The sequence below is a fragment of the Neofelis nebulosa genome, chromosome 2, assembly GCF_028018385.1.
Source record: "Neofelis nebulosa isolate mNeoNeb1 chromosome 2, mNeoNeb1.pri, whole genome shotgun sequence".
In the NCBI taxonomy this organism is placed as follows: domain Eukaryota; kingdom Metazoa; phylum Chordata; class Mammalia; order Carnivora; family Felidae; genus Neofelis; species Neofelis nebulosa.
The window spans coordinates 70,834,296-70,857,504 of record NC_080783.1 but is presented as its reverse complement, the minus strand read 5'-3'; the positions used below and the strand labels follow the sequence as shown (position 1 = coordinate 70,857,504).

General features: G+C 36.4%; 1 protein-coding gene across 7 annotated transcripts in view; it reads left to right on the top strand.

Annotated features, from left to right (window-relative positions):
* SLC4A10 (solute carrier family 4 member 10) overlaps positions 1-23,209 on the top strand; it is a 298,500-nt gene that overhangs the window by 199,211 nt on the left and 76,080 nt on the right. For all 7 annotated transcript variants that reach the window (XM_058715152.1, XM_058715153.1, XM_058715157.1 and 4 more), the window contains 6 exons: positions 663-750; positions 9,356-9,502; positions 17,751-17,851; positions 20,922-21,096; positions 21,646-21,779; positions 22,173-22,418. In XM_058715152.1, the coding sequence (XP_058571135.1) occupies positions 663-750; positions 9,356-9,502; positions 17,751-17,851; positions 20,922-21,096; positions 21,646-21,779; positions 22,173-22,418 (891 nt within the window). The remainder of the gene's footprint in view (positions 1-662; positions 751-9,355; positions 9,503-17,750; positions 17,852-20,921; positions 21,097-21,645; positions 21,780-22,172; positions 22,419-23,209) is intronic.

The following is a 23,209-nucleotide window of genomic DNA, read 5'->3' as shown; positions in this document are numbered from 1 at the left end:
AACTAGAGCGTGTATGGATTTCTTCAAAAGCTCCAGTTGTGACGATGAGTTTGCTAGACTTTCAGTCTAATTTAGATGGAATATCACAATGTAGCTAGTATTTATATTCCTCCATAATTGGAATTAATAGATCATTAACTCCCTGTTTCTTCTGCCTAATTTATCTTTGATTCCTGACAATTTTTTTTATTTAATGTAAATTGCACATATAACTGCTATTTTTTTGACCATGTTCTTTCTTTGTTTATACTATTATGTTACCTTTTTCCTCTTTACCCGATGCTACAATTTGAATATTAGTGAGTTCTCTTCCTTATAATTCAGAAAAGCTTAATCATATTTTACTTTTCTCACCTTCCTCCTCTAAGGATTATACAATCCTTAAGATTCTCACTATCATGTAGGCTCTAAGGGTAACTATATGGGAAAATACTGAGATCAAAATAACCATGGATTCCCATTGCTTAGGGATCTTAAGCATAAGTGGAAATCATCTTAAAATGTTTCCAAACAATAATAAACTGTGAAAAAATATGTAAGTATTTTACATCAAATCCCCCATCTTAAATAAGTCCTTTAAGCTGAGTGATTCTGTAACTATTAAAGTTATTTTTTATATTTCTACCTTGAAACTTTTTGTTTTTTTTTCTTCTTAATTACAGATTTTTGTTCATTCTTCTGGGACCCCTGGGAAAGGGTCAACAGTACCATGAGATTGGCAGATCAATTGCAACCCTAATGACAGATGAGGTATTTATTCAAGTTCATTGGGAACATTTTCCCCATTAGGTACACTTAACTTTTGGAGTTCCTGTATTCATGACTATTTGTTGTGAATCAGATTTCTCTCTATTAAATCCCCCTTTTTCTATGTTTCCAGTATAAAATTTCCTTTGAAAAAATTTGTTTGAAAGGGGTAATAAATTCACACACATGAATATAATGCTTTAAAACCTCATACTCTAGAGAAAATTCTTTATTTAGTGACATTTAGAAGATATTTATTAATATTCCCTTATAGTGTATGTCCTGCTAAAGTGAGTGCCATTGTTAATATCATTACAAATCTTATAATTATTTTGGGCAAAATAATTTTAGGACCTCAAGAGAAAACGATGACAGTGTATCTGAATAGTATATATGACACCAAAAGCTATGCAACATCTATCAACTCTCTTTACAGTTTTGCCTGAATGTTCTTAACCTGAGGGTCTTTGAACCATTAGAGGAGCTACAGATGGATTTCAAGGGGGCTGTGATCTTTATGATACAGCACACAAATTTTTCTGTGTAAAAAAATTTGTATGTACTTTTTTTTGGACTGGAAAAAAGTTTTTAGCAGCTTCTCAAAGAGGTATATGTCTCAAAAATGTATGATCATGAAAATAAGAACATAAGTGCTAACATATAACTGGTTTCTTGTATCCCCAGCACCTTATGGAAATCTACTTTTTATTGTTTTTAATTGTTAAAGAAGAGCAAGTACAAAAGACCACAGAAGGGTCATACATTCAAAATTTAGTAGTAAATAATAAACAGGTTATACGTTTTCTAGAATCTCATCTAAAGAATTTAATGTATTTATTGAAATACATGGCTTTGGATTAAAAATTTGAAAAAAAAACAAATTAGTATTGTTATATAACTTTTCCTTAGGTTTATGAAATCTGAAATTTTGAACTTTAGGGTTTGATATAAATTCTATTATATCTGTCTAAATTATGTTTTATGGTTTTGTATGGATTTGTTATTGATATTTACACATAGGAAACCAAAAACCAGAAGAAAAACATATTTTTCATCAGTTTGAGAATCAACGAGTGTATTAGTTTTCTATGGCTGCCATAAAAATTATCATAAACTAGGTGATTAAGACAAGAATAATTTATTTTCTCACATTTTGGGGAGCTAGAAGTGTGAACTCAAGGTGTCAGTAGGACCACATTCTCTCTGAAGGCTCTAGGGGAGAATGTTTCCTTGTCTCTCCAGCTTCTGGTGGCTCCTGGCATTTCTTGCCTTGTGGTGGCAAAATTCCAGTCTTCACCTCCATCTTCATGTGGCCTTCTCCCCTGTGCCTCTGTGTTTTCTTCTTTTCTGTCTCTTACAAGAACACCTGTCATTGAATTTAGGGCTCACTCTAATTTAGGATGATTTTATCCTGAGATCTTTACCTCCATTATATCTGCAAAGACCCTTATTCCAAATAAGGTCACATTCTGAGGTTCAGGTGGATTTATGTTTTGAAAGGACACTACTCGGTCCACTACAGTGAATGTCATTTTATTGAGGACATCTGAGAGAAGACAGGGGAGTTAAAAAAAAGGGCTTCAGGAAGACCACCCACTTGCCCTAGTAGAACTCTCATGAGAAGACACAGTATCTTTGCTTTAAGTGGTTCCATAATGATTAATATTTTACAATTTTTACAGCATTGCAAAATATATGCCACTGTGATTTGTAGTCCACAATTTAAGTACTGTCACTTTTATAAACATGTATTTTGTGTTATGTTTCCACATCTTAAGACATTAGGACATTACATTAAGCTGTTTCTGGGGCATGGGATAGGTTATACGATAAGAGGGACACGTTGGGTCATGGGAGGTACATATATACTCAACGTATCTCTCTTCCTAATTCTTCCTTTCCCCAATTAGGCATCAAGACTTTCTCAACAGAAAGATTTCAATTCCAAAGTTTTTTTATTTATTTTTATTTATTTTTATTTTTTTAAATTTTTTAAATGTTTATTTATTTTTGAGACAGAGAGAGACAGAGCATGAATGGGGGAGGGGCAGAGAGAGAGGGAGACACAGAATCGGAAGCAGGCTCCAGGCTCTGAGCCATCAGCCCAGAGCCTGACGCGGGGCTCGAACTCACGAACCGTGAGATCGTGACCCGAGCTGAAGTCGGACGCTCAACCGACTGAACCACCCAGGCGCCCCATCCAAAGTTTTTTTAAACTAATCCACTGGGTGTGGAACAACAGAGAAACATCCATGTTTTTTAAATTTTAGGGTGAGAGTGATAGCAGAGAAAGAAAGGGTTTCCATCTATTTCCCTGATTAAAGAGAACCACCCAATTTGAGAACAAGCATTGGCCATCTAATGAGGGCTCAAACATAAATCCCTTAGATTTGAAAGTTTAGAGCTTAGTTTTAGAGTAATTTGTAACTCTCACCAGTGGGATAGAGAAGCAGAAACTCAGCCAGAAAGTTACTATAGAAAACGAGGGCGATTAACGATAAAGGGCATATTAATTATAATAGTGCATTAATTGAATATCAAGAAATATTTAAATGTTTTCTCTTTTAAAAGAGAAAGCACTTTTTTGTTGTTGTTCAAAACACAGGTAGACAAGTTGTTCTGCTTATCTAATTGCTTTGAAGGCAATGAATAATTACACTCATTAAGAACAAAATTTAGTTTGATTCATAAAGTTTAGTTAAGGAACTGATGAATCAGATTACAGTATCAAACTGTAAATTCTGTGACAGCTGTTACCACTTATTATTCATTTTTGTGCACTAATTTTATCAGGTGCTCAAAAAAACTTTTTGTTGCCTGAGCTCTGTTTGTTTTTCTCCTCTCCATACTGGAAACTTCTTGTACATACATAGTCTGTCTTTTCCTTTTGTATCTTTAGACTTAGCTAGCCTGGCATCTGGTCTTCAGTCAGGGTTTAATAATTTTTTTTTAATGAGTTAATGACTGAATGTGCTAGTCCTCTTAGCAATACCTGATCTTGAATCAATTGAGTAATCTATTTTGTTCCTTTCCGTTAAGCATTGCTAGAGATAAATCATATGATTTTGCTTATTGGCACTACGACCATTGTATTAATCCCTTTCCATTCTTAAACATTATTAAGCACACCAAAGACTTTTTGTTTATATAACAAGCATGCCAATATTTATCATAATAGAACTTAAAACTGAGAATTTTAAAAATCTGTATTTATGAAATTCATTTAAAAATAATAATAAAATCAATATATATTAACATACTGAAATAATGTTTATGAAATAAAATCAATATATGTTAACATAAATAATGAAATAACGTTTATGAAAACAAAAGGAAAGACAAAAACAAAAAATTTCCTGAGAGTGACATCATTTTTCTTTTTCTTGTTCTTGGCTTTTGAGCCAACAGTTTTCTCTGTTACCCGGATTTTGAGTCAGTACTGACTTTTCTGTTCAATCAGAGAACATGCCCAAATACAGTAGCTATTTAAGAAATACATATCAAATACATGTCCAGGTTTCCTCCATCCTGAAAATGAAATACCTACTGCTTCATATAGCATCTACCATTGAAGAACTGTTGACTGAATCTGAATCTCAACAGCTTTGTAGGGGTAGTGTTCACCTAGTTCTCGGTATCTTAGCTTCATGCATCTCAATGTGTTACAGTCCGAATTTTGTTGGCACCACTGTGCTAAAACTGCTTTCAGTAAGGTCCTTATTTACCAGATATACTATTCCATGTTCTGTACTCAGTGTCACTTGATCTTCTTTTGGCATTTGACATTGTTGAATACCTGTTCTTTCCTTTTTTTTTCATGAAGAACAACTAAAATTAATTGTGTGCTTTGTTTTGAAACTAAATTTTGAAATAGGAACTATTGCTTAGATACATTCTTTTATGTACAATGAGTTTTTTACTTTATCTCTCATATACAAGTTTTTCATATACCTAGAATTGCTTTTTGCATGGGAGATGGGTAAAGATCCAGTTTCATTTTATATAATCACTTGGCTTAGTACCATTTATTGGTTAGTCCATCATTTACTCAATGGTGGGTAATAAGTGCTTTTCAAAAAAAACCCCATCCATCTCTGCGCCATCACTATTTTAATTATAGTATTCTTACTCTAATGAGTCTTGGCCTCTATTAGGTTGAATTCCTTCTTCACTTTGTTCTTTATTAATTCGTTCAATAAATATTTATTGAATGTGAACTATTTATCAGGCACTTTTGCAGTTGATGGGGATATATGAGTGAACAAAATAGACAAAAGCCTTTTCTTTCATTGAGCTAATAGTCTAGTGAAAAGACAGACTAATACATAAAAGTAAAATGTATGATATGTGGTGATAAGTGCTTTGGAGGAAACTGCCAAAGCAGGGAAGGAAGATAGGAATGGAATGGAGACAGTTGCAAGTTAAAATCAGGAACCTAAAAGAGAAGGAGCAAGTTATTCAGATATCTGAGGGAATACTTTCCAAACAAAAGAATAAATGAGGGAAAATGCTTTGAGACAGGAGCTTGCCAGGAATATCTGAGGAACAGTAAAGAGGACAACATGGCTGGGCAGGAGGGAGAAAGGGAGAGTGCAGTAGGCAATGAGGTCAAAGAGGCAACAGGCCAGTCTCTGTAGGGACTTGGAGTTGGGAAGCAAATGAAAGACTTTGAGAAAAGAAATGACATGATTTATCTTGAGGAGGAGCAAGGGAAAAAGCAGAGAGACCACTTGAGAGGCATTGCAACAATTTGGGCAAGCAGTGGTGGTGAGAGAGAAATCAATGCAATTCCAATCAAAATCCCAACAGGATTTATCAAGGAGCTTGATAAACTTATTCTAAGAAAAACATAGAAGAATAAAGGTCCAAAAATATTAAAAGCAGGCTTGAAGGAAACAAACACATTTATTGAGGTTTCTTCCTAATTCACTGCTGCTTTTTTTCAGCTTCCTTTTCTGTATCCTTCCTTCTTCCCTTCCACTGCATTGAAACTTGCTCCTTAATTATGGTTCCTACATTATCAGTTTCTCCTTCCCTACTCTATCATTTCTATCTCCTTATAAAGATGGTCTAGACTCTCCTATATTTTAAAAGAAGAGAAAGAAACAAAGAAAGGAAGAGAGGTGGGCTGGGGGAGGAAAAAAGGAAAGAAGAAAGAAAGAAGGAAAGGGTACTTCCTCATTGTGTGGTCTTGAGCAAGTTAACTTCCACTCTCTCTGCCTCAGTTTCCTCATCTTCAAACTGGGAATGACAATAATTGTAAATATTTCATGTTATTATTGTGAATAATATATATTTATTGCCTACTACATATTGGAGATAAAGTGGTAGAAATGAAAGCTTTGGACACTGGCCTCATGGAACACCCTGAAGTCATCCTTGACTCCTCTTTCACACTCAAGTCCGATCTATCTGTAAATCTGCCTGCCTCTACTTTCACAATATGTGCAGAATCCTACTACTTCTGACTTTCTGAACTGCTATCACCTGGTTCTTACCCTCATCACCTGGCCCATGCCACCATTATTATTCTACCATCACAGTAGAACTCCTACTGCTCTCTCTGCCCTTGCCTACTTCCTTCTGTTCTCCGGACAACAGCAGGAGCTAGGCTTCTGCTCAAGGCCCTCTAATAGCTTCTTATCTCATTCAGAGTAAAAGTCAAAATTCTTATGAAGATCTAAAAAATCCCAGGATGACTTTCTGCCCTTCTGACCTTTCCTGCTGCTCTCCCTCTAGCTCATTCCTTCCCAGCATTTGGCCACCTAGCTACTTCTCAAATATGACATGCATGCTTTCACCCGAGAATCTTTGCACTGGCTATACCCTCTGCCTGGAGAGCTCTTGCTTCCAATACCTTGGTTTTTGCTGAAATGTCTCACTGAGGTCTTCCTTAATCACCCTGTTTAAAATTATAGCACCCCCCAGTTATACCCTTATTCTCTTTTCCTACCTCATTTTTCTGTATTGGACTTTCCACCCTCCAACAAAATATATACACTCCTTATATTGTTTATTTTCCATCTCTACCCTCCCACTAGAATGTAAGCTCCATGAGGGGATGGATTTTTGTTGGTTTTATTCACTGATGTATCCTTAGCATATAAATAGTTTGATAAATATTAAATGAATGTTCAGAGCTCATGTGTTAGCAGGAAAAATAAGCATTAAACAACTAATTATATAATTAACAATGAATTACAATAATTATAGTTACAGTGAAAGCTATCAAGAAAAAGGACAAGGTGTTAGGAACGTATTAACAGGATGTCTAATCTTGTTTGAGAGGGGATCAGGGAAGGCTTCTCTTAAAAGTCAAATGTATGTTGAAATCAGAATGTTAGGTTAGCTAAACAAAGAGAAGGGACAAGAGCCCTTTAAAATAAAGCTATTGGGAAAATTGGTGATAGGAAATCAATAGTAAAGAAAGTTTTTAATTTAAAATCAAACAAGTTGTGGTATCTGAGGAGTTTGAAGACAATAGGAAATCAGCTGCCCTGAATGAATTTGGACATTCATATATCTAAAGCAGGTATAAGATCATGTGATCCTTTGAAGCAATTAAAAATTTTTTTAAATATTTATTTTTTTTAATGTTTATATTTATTTTTGAGACAAAGGGAGACAGAGCATGAGTGGGGGAGGGGCAGAGAGAGAGGGAGACACAGAATCCATGGCAGGCCCCAGGCTCTGAGCTGTCAGTATAGAGCCCCATGCGGGGCTCAAACTTGTCAACCGCGAGATCATGACCTGAGCCGAAGTTGGAGGCTCAGCCCACTGAGCCACCCAGGCACCCCAATGTTTATTTATTTTTGAAGGAGAGAGAGACAGACTGTGAGTGGGGGAAGGGCAGAGAGAGAGGGAGACACAGAATCCAAAGCAGGCTCCAGGCTCCAAGCTGTCAGTACAGAGCCCAATGCGGGGCTTGAACCCACAAACCGTGAGATCACGACCTGAGCTGGTCGGAGGCCCAACCGATTGAGCCACCCAGGCACCCCGAAACAATTTTTTTAATTAAGAGGTCAAATCAAGAAAGATTTCAAGAGAGTTGCTACTAGCAGGGAAACAGTAAAGTAGTTAAACTCTTGTTGGGATCAAGAACATTTGCAACTCTTAAATGTTTAGATTGGGTCTCATGATCATATAAAACTCTGTAGAAGAGGAGAGAGACTCTGAGCTATAAACTCAGTGGCTTATGGTAGGAAATCAGTGTTGTCAATATTTAGAAAAAATATCTTTCCCAAAATACAACTAAACCATTAATATGTTTTTGGTGTCTTCAAATTATCCTAAACCAAGACTATATGTTTATCATACCAATGATCATCTGTGAAAAGTTCTTGGTTGGAAAGTAAAGCAAAAGCCTTTGAAAATAATCATAATCTCTTCTTCAGCAGTTTAGATTGAGTATCAAACCAGAAACTAAAACAAATGTTCTAAAAGTAGAATATTTGAAAGCACAATTTCCCTGGAAATTTTAGAAAAGGTGGTCAGTGTAATATGTAACTCAGCATAAGAATAATTTAGTAACCCCAAGCCTCAAATGTCTGCTCCATTTCATATTATATGAAATACAAAAAGTATCAGAAATATTCATATTATGTTTAATATAGACTAAGTTATCCCATGTATCTTTATTTTTACTTTCTTCATTTGTTATGTTAAATATACCATTTGTCTCTGTGTTATGCTGCAGGAATAACCACCTACAATCTCAGTGGTTTAAAACAGTGAGCATTTATTTCTATCATGGCCTGTGTCTGTCCTAAGTTAGCAGAGGGGTTCTGCAGATTATCGTCGCTCAGGTACCCAGGCCCATAGAAGCTCCCCCTCACCCTGCTTTTTCTCAGTCAGTACGGCAGACAAAAGACAATGCGTTAAATTACATGCAGATTGTCATAACTTCCATTTGAAATTGACATATGTGCACCTAAATGGGGTACACCTAATCCCACTATCAAAGAAGGCAAGGAATGACATCTTACCCTATGTTGAGAAGAACTGTGATGTCTGTCAATAGCATAAATGACTATCACAGCGTGCGCGTGTGCGTGTGTGTAAATGTAACTCATTTTGAATGGAAATATGCTTGTTATACTGTATAGATGATGTGATATATATTCAGAAAACACTCATTTATAACTTTATTATTATTTAAAAATTAAAACAAAATAACCTTTTAAATTAGTTTATATGTTTCAGGGTATAAGTATTGCTAAAATTTTCAATATATTCTATAAATCTTATCTCTGTTTTTAAGCAAGGGCTTCTTTCTGAAAGTTTGATTTCGCCACACAAAAATAACCTTTGCCAAGCTTGAATCCTTAATTCTAACTGAATGAGATTCCTTTCATACTCCTTTCTCTTTTTCTTACTTTTGTTTCAGAAATTTCAACATTCATTCTAGCACTCTAAGAAAAATCTATATCTGTATGCATTCGTAGAATAAATTATAATAGTTTAAAAACTTTTTTTAGTTAGAGCTGCCTAGTTCTTCAAATTGTTATAATCACATGTAAGATAACTGGGAAATGAAAACACTGAACACATTAAGATTTTATGATTACTTTTTATCTTTATTTATTATTTTTATCTTTTCCTCCTGTAGGTATTTCATGATGTTGCTTACAAAGCTAAAGATCGCAATGACTTGGTATCAGGAATCGATGAATTTCTAGATCAGGTTACTGTTCTTCCTCCTGGAGAATGGGATCCAAGCATTCGTATAGAGCCTCCCAAAAATGTTCCTTCCCAGGTACGTATGTTTGAAAATACTCTTAAAAATCCCATCATTTTTTTGTCTTTTAAATACATGTACTAAAAAAGTATAACTCATTGAAAAGATTCAAAATGATTTAAATTGTGTGTTATTGTGATTTTTAATAACATATATATATATATATATATATATATATATATATATATATATATATATATATATATATTTGGTGTTCATTCCCTTTTGTGGCATGGAGCTCCTAAACCCCTTCAAATTTCCTAAGTGAGGAGCAAGATGTTAATGAGGTGACTTTTGGAACTCACCACAGGATGGGCTGCTGGCCACTGGAGCCAACTGTGTGATTAGAGGGTTAGAACTTTCAGTCCCACCCTCCCACCTCCAGGAAGTGGAAGGGGCTGGAGATTGCATTCAGTCACCAGTTGCCAATGTTTTAATCAATCATGCCTATGTAATGAAGCCTCCATGAAACCCCAAAAGGACAGGGAACAGAGAGCTTCCAGGTTGGTGAACATGTGGAGACTGGGGAGAGAAGCATGTCTGGAGAGGGCAAGGAAGCTCCTCACCCTTTCTCCATACCTTGCCCTGTGCATCTTTTCTACCTGGCTGTGTTCCTGAGTTATATCCTTTCATCATAAGCCAGTGATCTGTATGCAAAATGTTTCCCTGAGTTCTGTGAGCTGCTCTAGCAAATTAATTGAACCTGAGGAGAGGGTCATGGGAATCTTTGATTTATAGCCACTCAGTCAGAAGCTCAGGTGGCAACTTGGGGTGAGACAGGGGCAATCTTGCAGGTGTAAACCCTTAATAATGGAATCTGATGCTGTGTCCCATTAAATAGTGTCAGAGTTGAGCTGGATTGTAGGATACCCAGCTAGTATCTGTAGCATTGCTTGTTGGTGTGGAGAACCCCCTGGTTCAATGGGGAACACATTGGAATTGGTACCAGAACCTATATAGCACCTAAGAAGGTAGGGATATGAAGTTACAGAGTCTTAATGCTATCCAACACACTTCACTGAGAAATTTGATATATTGATGATATGCTACCAAATCAAATGGTCCCATATGCCTGGAAAGATTTTAAACCCACCTTAAAACATATTATACTGGAGGAAAATTAAAATTTTAATAAACATGTAAAATATGGTCTGAGAAAAGCCCATTACTGTCTTTCCATATTTTGATATATTACTTTGAAATTGGTGAATATTAAGAAAATTCAGCCTGGGCTGCCTGGGTGGCTCAGTCGGTTAACCATCTGACTCTTGATTTCATCTCAGGTCATGATCTCACAGTCCCTTAGATCAAGCCCTGCATTGGGCTCTGTGCTGACAGTGCAGAGACCGCTTGGGATTCTCTCCCTCTCTCTCTGCCCTTAGCCCACTCTTTCTCTCTCTCTCTCAAAATAAATAGACTTTTTTTTTTTTTTAAAAAAGGAAAGAAAATTAAGGCTCCAGCCCAGACACAACACTCCCATCACCATGGCTTCTCTGGGGTCATTGGCATTTTCCTTCTCTCTCCTCCTTTTGTGTATGGAGCTTGGTGTGGGAAACCTGATCGAAGAATTAAAGATCGAATTTTGCTGTGTGTCTAGATTTTCTTACTGCTTGTTCTTGCCATTTTATAATGTACCAAGTGGAAACTAGATAAAAATGTATACAGTAAGGCTTTCAATAATTTATATTTTTCCTAGGTGACATCATTTATCACCCTGTTGAAAAACAAAGTCACATAATCTTGTTTCTGCCTATTCAATCCACCTTGCCACACTGAACATTTCACAGTTCAGACTTTATGAAGTCTATTAAGTAGGAATGTTTATTCTGCTGTATTTCTAGAAATTAAACTTTAATGGCATTTCAAAGCTCTTTAATGCTTTAAAGTTCTTTTTGATATCTGATAAAGGGTCAGTATCAAAATTATATAAATAACTTATAAAACTCAATATCTCAAAACAAATAATCCAATTAAAAATGGGCAGAAGGCAGGAACAGACATTTCTCCAAAGAAGACATTCTGATGGCCAATAGGCATATGAAAAGATTTTTAATATCACTCATCATCGGGAAAATGCCAGTCAAACTATGATGAGGTATCACATCATACCTGTCAGAATAGCTAAAATTAAAAACAAGAGACAACAGATGTTGGCAAGGATGTAGAGAAAAATGAACCTCTTGCATTGTTGGTGGGAATGCTTACTGGTGCGGCACTGTGGAAAACAGTATCGAGGTTCCTTGAAAAGTTAAACATAGAGCTATTCTATGATCCAGTAGTCACTCCACTAGCTATTTACCCAGAGAATACAAAAACACTAATTCAAAGGGATACATGCACTTCTATGTTTATAGTAGCATTATTTACAATAGTCAAATTATGGAGGCAGCCCAAGTATCCATCGATAGATGAATGGATAAAGAAGAGGTGAATATAAAATGGTCTATTACTCAGCCATAGAAAAGAACGAAATCTTGCCATTTGCAACAGCATGGAACAAGCTAGAAAGTATAATGCTAAGCAAAATATGTCAGTCAGAGAAAGACAAATACCATATGATTTCACTCATGTGAAATTTAAGAAAGAAAACAAATGAGCAAAGAAAAAAAAAGAAAGTGAGACAGACAAAGAAACAGACTCTTAACTATAGAGAACAACCTGATGGTGACCAGAGGGGTGGTGGGTGGAAGAATGGCTGAAATAGTTGATGGGGATTAAGGAGGGCCCTTGTGAAGATGGGCACCAGGTGATTAAAAACTTAAAAAAAAGTAAAAAAAAATATTCTTTTTGATAAGTATGTACTCTTTACTTAATGTCAAGATTTATTTAATGTTGTCTTGCATTAAATTGGAACATTTACAAGTTCCAGGTGGATCAGTATTTTTAAAAATAAAGCAATGAAAGCATTACAAAAAAAAAGGAAATTTAAAAGCAAGGCTTAATCATATCAGATAGAAAATTCCCCCTTACTGCTAATCTTATTTCTGATTGGGAAGAATTATTATTTTTTTTTAATGTTTATTTATCTTAGAGAGAGAGAGACAGAGTGCAAGTGGGGGAGGGGCAGACACACACACACACACACACACACACACACACACACACACACAGAATCTGAAGCAGGCTCCAGGCTCTGAGCTGTCAGCACAGAGCCCAATGTGGGGCTTGAACTCACAAACTGCGAGATCATGACCTGAGCCGAAGTCAGATGCTTAACTGACTGAGCCACCCAGGCACCCCAGAATTTTTAAATTAGAATTCTTATGTTCATGTTACCTTTGTGTGGATGTATGATATAAAAATTGTAAAAATTAAAACTCCAGTGTGCATTTCACTTATTATATAATCCAGAGAGGTAAAAATAAAGACTATTATTTTGCTATTATTTGGGGTCATTTTTAAATTACAGGCCTGACTTTGTTGAGATTTGTAGCCAAATGTTTGTTAAGGCCACTCATATTGCCACGTCTGTTCCTACTGAATATGCCCCCTGCAGCCCCCACAGATGTCATCTACTCGGCCTTCCCTAGGGCTTTTGTCCCTGTGGAGTCCAACTTGCGTGACCTTACTGCTCTAGTTGACTAAGACCCGGACATAGAATGTTCTCCTGGTTAGCCAGAGGTGGGAAAAAAATCTCAATCTCACTATCGATTTAAGAAATACACACTGATGTCTTATTTCTGAAGTCATTTCATAATTATTAAAGATTATTTGATTTCCTTTTCTCAACAATTACAATTTTGTGATTCTGTACCTGCAGCCACATTGTTTCAGTTGATCTACTAAAATAAAAGAAGTTGCTGAAAGTGTAATTTTTGGGGTTATAGATTGACTTATTTTTTGTACTTGTAAACATCTTTGCACTTACGATATTAGAAAAAGACAATATAATGCTTCCTGAAGTGGTAAGAAAGAAACTCTTTAATCAATTTTATTTGTGAAAAATTCTGTGAAAATAATAATACATTTGAAAATGAGTGAGACTTGAAAAGTCACTTGTTAATACCATTTAGTTTTTTGAACATTAAGACTGAAGTCAAGCATTTTTGAAAACATCTTGCCTTTGAGAAATGATATTTTTGAGGCAAGTGGAGGACTGGGAGCTCTGTATTTTTAAAATTGTTTTTATGAGACTCTTTAAAATCAGGATTAATTACTGGACTCAGAATATTAAGAGGCAATAGTAGAAAGAACATCAAATTAAGAATCAAGGCACTTGGGGTCTGCTATGCTTCTTTACAACATTAGTATTTTTTAAATGTATGTTGTAATTGAATAATAGATACTATGAGCTATGTTTTCTTTCACTAAATGGAGCAAGATAAATTAAAAGATATTAAGCACTCTGACTTCATACTATTTAAATACTGTTTTCCTCCATGGGATAATTTCCGTGGTTTTTATGTTCTTTTGAAATGTATAAGTCATAGAATTTTTAATACTTTTTTCTCTCAGTTAAGAGAAGAAGAATTTGTCCACTTCAAGGGATAACCCTGAAAATTAGAACTTTGTGTGGGTCCTTATAATCACTCCCTTGTGTATACCATAAACTTCTTTGCTTTTCTCTCACGCCAATTACTTGCATGTTAAAACCACAACCCTGTGTGAATCCAACTCTTTAATCTGTACCTGCATTGATGCAGTTGGATGTAGCTGAAGGAAAACAGCTACACGGACTAATCTCGTTAGTTCATGACCACATACCTCAAGTGGGCCCTTAATGTTGCCGGTTCATCATCCTATCTCCCCTGGTCCAATAAGTTTCTCTAGATGACTATTTCACACCTGTTTTCTCTCCTCACATCTTCAGCACATCCTTCTGACCCTCACTTTCAGATTTGCTTCCTACTTCTCTGAGAAATGTGAAATAACTTAAAGGGAACTTCCATAGACTCCCACCAGCACATCTACCTGCCTGCAGGCATCTACTCCCACATACTCTGCTTTCCTATATATTATTATTGAATTATCCAAAGTCAGCATTCTACCTTTGCATTAGACCCCATCTGTTCACACCTACTCAAAGACATTACACCAATTCTCTTTCTTTCCTATATCATCAATTCTTTTGTTCTCTATTATGTCATTATTGTTAGCATAAAACCTTACTAATTTGCAAATCTTTAAAAAAAAAAACCTCTCAATACTGCTATCACCATCAGCTACTCATCCATTCCTTATTTTCCCCTCTGCAACCAAATGGCACAAGGGTTCTCTGAACTACGTGCCTCCAATTCCTCTTCTCCAATAAGACTTTTGCCCCATCACTTTACTAAAACTACATACATGAAGGTCACCGAGGATCTCTACACTGTTCAATCCCATAGTCAGTTCTTAGTCTGCATTCTATTTGCCTGCCAGTCAACAGCATTTGACAGAGTTGATGACTCCCCTTTCCCTGTACTCTCTTTGCTTGGTTCCCAAGACACCACACTCTTGGTTTTTCTCTTAGCTCACTGGTCACTCCTCAATCTCCTATGCTGGTTTCTTCTTTTTTCCCCTGATTTCTTTATGTTGAGATGATACAGGGCTCAGTCTTTGCTCATCTTTTCTTTTCTACCTACACTCATTCTCTTGGTAATATCATCCATTGTTGTAGCTTTACATCCTTTCCCAAATTTACTGTTTACCTTGACCTTGAGAGTTATTTATCCACATGCCAATGTCTCCCCTTGGATGTCTTACAGATATCTAAAACCTGACATATCCAAAGTTTGAACTGAATTGTAGATTGTCTCCTTTCTATATCTGTATTCATCTTTGCATTTATATTAGAAAAGGCAATATAATACTTCCTGAAGTATACAAGAAACTCCGATCTTTTCTCAAAGTCTGTTGCATTTGCACCTGCCTCTATTGGTAGGTCTTAACTCCATACTTATAGTTGGTCAAGCCAAAAACACTCATTTTTTAAATTTTTTCTTAGATTTCCATTCTTCCAGGAAATACTCTTGGATTTTCCTTTAATATTTATCCAGAATTATACCATTTCTCATTGTTGCTACTGCTGCCATCCTAGTTCAAGCTACCGTCATTTTTTTTCCTCCTAGATTATTGAAATAGTTTTTTTTTAATCACTCTCCTTGTTTCTGTCCTTGGCCCCCAACATCTGTTATCAGCACAGCAGCCAGAGTGACTCCAAGTGAGACCATGCTACTCCTTTCCTCAAAACCCTATAACATTTTCTCAATTCACTGAGAATAAAAGCCAAATACGTACAGTGGTCTACTAAATCTATACAATCTGGCTTCCCTTTATTTCTTCAAAGTAAACTCCTATGACTTTCTTCCTTGTGAACTCTTTTCCAACAATGTCGGCTTCTTTGTTCTTTGTTCTTCAAACCCTACAGCCATACCCCTGCCTTGACACTGTCTCACTTGCTGTTCTTTCTGTCTGGATATCCCCCAGTTATTCTCATGGCTTATTCTCTCAGCTCCCTTAGGCTTTTCTCAAATGACACTTTCTCACTGATCCTACCTGACCGCTCTGTTTATAATTGCCACTCCTTCCTCCCTACCCACCCACCCCATACCTCAGATCCCCCTCTTAACTCTGCTCTAAATTTTCATTTTTACATAGGTTTTAATCTAACACACTGTAGAATTAATTTACTTATGTGTTTATTTGTTTATTGTTTGGGTTCCCCATTAGAAGGTGAGTTCCACAGGCCTGATTTGTCCACTGGTGTCTTAGTGGTGGGGTTGAGTACCTGACACAAATAGGCTTTCAATAAGTATTGGTTGGTTGAATTAGTAGATTGCATAAGTTGAGTAGTCAAATATATATACACTCTTTAATTTGTTTTAAAAAACAAAATACCTGTGTTTCTGAACAAAAAATATTTCCTGTATTTTCCTCAGAATATTCATCGGTACTGTTCATACATCTCTTTTCACACACCTTTCCCCCTTACTATAAGATGAACACTCCTTGATGAAACAGGTACTTTAGAATGGCTAATATATTTCATGGTTTATCATTTGCCTTATCAATGTATAGCTTTTTCCATTGTAAGACAATGAGACATAGCCAGTAAGGGATAATTACCCAGGAGACCAAATAATATCACTTGCTTTCTGAGATTTATGGAAGCTAAGAAGCATTTCCCTGGGTGACTGTTGGGTATTTAGGGTACCGAGGCCACCGTTAAAGCCCTTTACTGTATATAATAGCTGTTTATGTGTAAAGGCAGTTCCTCCATCAGCTGACAGACATCCTCTCTTTTATCTTTGAATTTTTGTTCATTGTACCTATTCATATACCTGGGAAGTTGTAAAAATATCAAGCAATGAACTTTTCTCTATTTTGTGCATTTCAAAACCTATTTTTCTCATGTTTTGAACCTGTGCCACTTTACCTAAATGTCCCATTATACATAAGATCATTTGCTAATTCACATGCTTAGACTATTTTGGAATGGCAGTGAAGTAAATATTTTAACTGCACCACTTAAAAAATTTTTATGATACTTTTCAGCCCTTTTGAACACATTGGCATCCTCTAGGATAACCAATAGGGAGGATTTTATGATTTTTAAAAATCTCTGTCACCAACAAAAGTGGGTGGAACAGGCTTGTGATAAGACAGCACTTTCATAAGCCTCAGTTAATTTGTCAATGACTGAATGGAAGTTTCCATTTGTAAGAGTCTGGGATCTCCGTGAGTCAGAAAGAACCATGTTGTAAATCATTCCTTAGGTAGGACGATATCTGCCAGAATAACAGGGAACCACCCTTAAAAACAGCTAGCGATAATAGTTTAAGTTGATTGAACAGTTGAACTATGCCAGGCCTACAACACCACTGTAACTAGTGCCTCCTCATTCCAACCTAGCCAACCCTGGTCTCTCTTCACCCCCTTCCTTTCCTTCATTGTCTTCATAGCTGAATGTCTACCTGACATTAGAGACTTGCTTGTCTCCACTAATAGAATGCCTTTTCTCACTCACCTTTGCATTTCTAACATCCATAACAATGAATGGCACACAAGGCACCAATAAAGATTAATTGAAAGACTGAGTAACTGTCCATCACTTCATTTAATTTTCTCAACCACGCTGATAGGTATTGTTACTACCACTCGTGAATGGAGGAGGGAACTGGAGCATTAGGAGATTAGATAACTTTAATTAGAGTTCATGTAGCAAATAAGTAACAGAGCCTGGGTTCTTGGCCACTCTGCATATTGCCTCAAGGGAAAAAAATTGTTTTTGTTATTTACAACTAGCACCTGAAATTAAAAAACAAAAACAAAAAACTTCCTGCAGGAGAAGAGGAAGATTCCTGCTGTACCAAATGGAACAGCTGCTCATGGGGAAGCAGAGCCCCACGGAGGACACAGTGGACCTGAACTCCAGCGAACTGGAAGGTCAGTGAAATGTACTTGTATGGGACTTCAAAGACCAAATGATATACTGTCCTTTGTGTCAGGAATTGCTGTTTAGAGATGTAATTTTTTTATACTTTGAATACCTGTTAATAAATACCTATTTGCGTATGTATGTATTTATTTATTTATTTGAATATCTATTCCGTGAACACCTATGTAATGCCAATAAATTTGATTTCCCAGTATTTACTAATCATTTTTGTTACTATTAAACCAGCACAGTGAATACATCATTCCATTTTATCTTACCTAGTCTTTCATTTTGCTGTGCATAAAATGTGTTCACAGATTCGTAGAATGAATAAGAAAACTGTCAGTGGCCCCTTCTAAAAGGGCCTGTTGAAAGCTTCAAGTTCAGATGGAAATAAAAATAAATACCAAGAACTCAGTCTTACAGAACCTATCTCATTACATGCAAGTAGGATGTATATAATAGTATTTTTTATTTTTATGGTTGTAATTTGAAAGAGCCATATGATTTATTTTTTCTAATCACACATCTTTGAAGAGATGAAAGCTTCAATTTATTTCTCAAAATGGTTCTTTATCGTTTTTTGACAGCTTGTCTCTCTCCAAGCAATGTGTGAGCAGAAAATCAGAAAACCTTGGGAGGGTCTGTCTTCAGGGAATATGTGCACACAGCCTCCATTATAATTGAAGGCAAGGGCAAAGGCTTTGCAGGATTGGTACCCCCTTCCTCTCAAGGCCATTTCCTGGACTGCTTTCGCTGTGTCCTTTAAGCTGACTTTCGAGTTTCTGACAACTCTATGCATTTTAATTCTCCTCTGTTCTTTCCCTTTATCTATGTTTTGTCTCTGAGGAAAGGTCCTTTAATGTCTTCCTCAGCCTCCATACATAATTTGAGATGATTCAAACAATTTTTTCCTTCTCCCTTTACTGGAAGCGTGGTTACTCCTTCTGTTTGCTTTCATATTTTCAAATGCTGTCTTTTTATTTTGGGTGGTTTCTCTCTCTCTCTCTCTCTCTCTCTCTCTCTCTCTCTCAGGTGTAACATGCCACATAGCTTAGATTTTTTTCGAAGTTCACTTTTCCTTACTGCTTCCTAAATCCTCCCAGGTCACCAATATCCGGTATCTTCGCTTCTCCAGAGTTCTTCCACAGATTCTGTTGCTGACATGACTTGAAGTATCCATTACTCATCTGCTCTCCGAGAGTTGCTGGTGTACATCTGGGCTGCTCTTGCACTGTTCTCTGCAATGACCTCCCACTTCCGGATTTAGATTTTTGCTGCTAAAAGCACGTTTATTACACAGTAATATCATAGCTATTGACACTATTTTATGCCCTAATAAGTAATTAATTAGAAGACAGTGGTCTAACAGAAAGTGCTATCAAACCTACAAATATTAACTACTAAGTAATAGTTTGTAACCACCTCAAAATATTTTGGGGATTAGGTGGGATGTAAATGATAAATGAATAAATAAATACTGGATTAAATCTATTTTGAATTGTGACTTTGATAAGTTAACAAATCACTCAGAAATGATCCTCCCCAAATAAAAAAATATGCACATGTTTATCAAACGCACGCAGGGGACTCTAAGATGATCTTTGTGTGTATGAGTTTCATGGGTTCTCTGTAAGCTTCTTTGAGTTTAAATGTCCTGTTTTTCAATTGGAATTTCATCCTTCTCACTTTCTCCTAGTCCACATCCCTCTGATGGAAGCAATCACCAGGAAAACATAAGGACTCTCTCACTTATGTAATAGTGAGATAGTTACTAACAGGTTACTATTGTGTCTATGTCAGTCAGATCAGGGTGATTACAAGTAAGAGTCAAAATTTTCAGTTATTCTGAAGATACACTTTTTTCAAGGCAAACCAGAATTAGCGTCTCAAGAGAACAATAATTTTTGAGGCAGTTCTTAGATTGTCTGTGAACATTTCTACCTAGAAAATAAATAAAAATTTAATATTTTTGCATAATCCAAATATATCTAGCATACTGGCAGTAGATTGGAACATAATGGTTTTTTTTAACCTTCGTGTAGGAACTTAATCATAGTCTTATTCATTTTAATATGACATCTTTATTCCATGGAGCACAAAGAGCTTTCAGTAGCCAAGTGTTAAATCCATATATTATTATTAAATATTCAAAGAATGAGAATACCTGTTCATTAATATTCTCATTCCTAGTAGATTAAAAATATTTTAGACCTCACATTTTAGGGAGCATTTCACAATTTACTGCTATTCTTCTCCCCCCCACCCCCCAAATCCTCTTTCAAGTGTTTTGGTGTGGTTTTTGGATATATTTAGAATAAGTGCATTTATACTAAGTAAGGCCATTATTGTCTTGTGAATGATAGATGTTGGGATATGTTTAGACAATAATGGATAAAAATTACATTTGTCTGGGTTGGTTATTATAAGGTCCCCTTCTTAATTTCCTAAAAATGAAAACAACTATGGAATCTATCTGTCTTTACTAGGTATTACTGTCATCCATAAGGCCATTTAGATGCCTGCTTGAAACAATACGTGGTGAGGAATATTTTGGCAGAGAAAGTAGGTAACTGGAGCCATGGTTAAACACTACTTCTTCTCTCTAGGGTAATGTTCACCATTGCAGAACGCAAAAGCCAACTTATCCTCCCAAACTTCACTTTCTGCTATGCTAAATGAAATGTAAACAATTAGAAAATACTGCCAACGACTGAGGGTAGTAGGCCTGAGTGTAGAAGGGGTAGATTGATATAGAAATGGCACGGAGATTAGAGTGATCCTTAAATCTCATTATTTGAATTTTGATTGAAGGACAGCTCTGCACCTTGTTTGAGAGAACACGGGGTTTTCTGGTTGCTGGCATAATATTTAGTTAGGGATTGAAGAGACACAGTGGTACAAATCCATCTCTGTAGATCATGCTAATACAATGTAGCAGGTTAAAATGGGTCTCATCTCCGCTGATGGAAAACGTATACTGTGACCTGGCAAAAAGGAAATGAGGATTTTGCTTTGTGGGTGTGTGTTTTTATATTTGGATTTCACTCTTGTGTTTCCCTCCTCCCCCCATCTTAGGATTTTTGGGGGACTTATTTTAGATATCAAAAGAAAAGCTCCATACTTCTGGAGTGACTTCAGAGATGCTTTCAGCCTGCAGTGCTTAGCATCTTTTCTATTTCTCTACTGCGCGTGTATGTCTCCAGTCATCACGTTTGGAGGACTGCTGGGAGAAGCAACGGAAGGTCGTATAGTATGTATTATGCTTTCCCTGGAATTTTAAAACCTAATCAGTTTTTAGGAATGATAGTTAGATAAGTCAACATTTAGTTTTGGATTCCTTTATAACTGGTAATCTGGAAGTGGAATGTCTCAGAACTGTTAATTCTTAGTCTTACACAAGGTTCTGCTCTCATCCCTGACCCCGCCCCAACCCCAGTCCTTGTCTGGCTTTGGCTCCCATTCTCACAAGGAGAGAGAGATGGACATGAGGAATCCATTTCCCACTTACACAGCCCACGCTTCTGTCCTGACACTGACCGCGAATACATGTAAACTTTTAATAGTCTAAAGAAAAGCAAGATGAGGAATGTGGAGAGAACACATCCCCATTCAGTACCATTCATATTCTCCCGACTGCTTGTCCCTTTTCTTATTCCCTTACTCCACATCCTGCCCAAGGTCACTAGGTTTTTCATAGCAAATGAAAAAGAGTATCCTCATGTATTTTAAACATGTACTTCCTAGGTATAATGGTTGCCTGTGTAGCTTAGGTAATGGAATTATTTATATCTCTACACAGAGTGCAATCGAATCTCTCTTTGGAGCATCTATGACTGGGATAGCCTATTCGCTCTTTGGTGGACAGCCTCTTACCATATTGGGCAGTACAGGACCAGTTTTGGTGTTTGAAAAGATTTTGTTTAAATTTTGCAAGTAAGTGTTAAATACTTTTGGCCCTTCCTCCCTTTCTCCACCGTATTTATACTTCTCCCAACATCATGTCTGGGGTCTGCTGGGAGAGGTGGACGTAATGGATTTGATTCAGTTTGCCATTTTTGTCTCTCCATGGAAATAAAGAAAAAGTAAAATGTGTGTGCGATTTGCTATGTAAAATTTATAAAAAATGATATTCTGTTCTAAGCATGAGAAACCTCTTTTAGTTTTGTCCTCTTAGATGTCCCCTTTCGACAAACGTTTTGAGTTTAGAAAATCATGGGATGTGAAGGTTATTTACTTTCACTTCCTGAATTAGACTTATTCCCATCTATTTAAAATGGTGGCGAGCTATTAAATGACCTTATTTCCGCTGTTCTTTCCTCCTCCTAGAGAATATGGGCTGTCGTACCTGTCTTTAAGAGCTAGTATTGGACTTTGGACGGCAACCCTTTGTATCATACTTGTGGCGACCGATGCAAGCTCCCTCGTCTGCTACATCACCCGGTTCACTGAAGAAGCTTTCGCCTCTCTTATTTGCATCATCTTCATCTATGAGGCCCTAGAGAAGTTGTTTGAACTCAGTGAAGCATATCCAATCAACATGCATAATGATTTGGAACTGCTGACCCAATACTCGTAAGTAACGTTTCCCCTAGTGGCCATGGGGCTTGTCTTTTTACAAATTGCTATTGTTTAAAAAAAAAAAAATAGGATGAACTTCCATTGCAGATCAAGTGTCTTACATTGATTCAGGATCTAAATCCCTGATCAGACTCTCAGGGGGGAACAGGATTTTAAAAGCCACCTCATCAGCTACTCATCTGATACTTGAGTTCTCATTATAAAAACAAAAGTAAAACTCACCGAATTGAAATGTGATTTTGCTTTTTAGAATGCACAATATTAATGGTGGAGGTGCTCAGGCTTTGCCAGTTGAAGGTGATGTTAACAGTTCAGGATTAAAGATGGGACTGTACCTATTGTACTTTCCAGTTTTAGTATGCCAGCAGTTTGGAATTTCTCTACGACTGTGTTTGTGGAGTACACAAACATTACATTATTCCTTTCTTTAATTTTAGGATTTTTTTTTTGTTGCATTTGTATGTACATTTTTGTACGGCAAATATTTGAACCGATATGTTCTTTACAAGGCCGTTATAACCTCTCCATGAATCACCAATGGTCTTCTTATAAACTGCTTAGATATGGCCCCAAATCCTTTGAAGATTTATTATCTTTATTTACCATTGACATACATCAGAATTGTTGAAATTAGGCCAAAATAGTATCATGTTCTGATTTTGTTAAGAATGATGTAATGATACAGTGTTGAAAATAGAATGATTTTTAGTACTTCAAAGTTTTCCTGGTCTTTCTACCTCTGTCTCAGATAAGAAAAATCAGAGTGGAAACGTAAAGTAACTTTC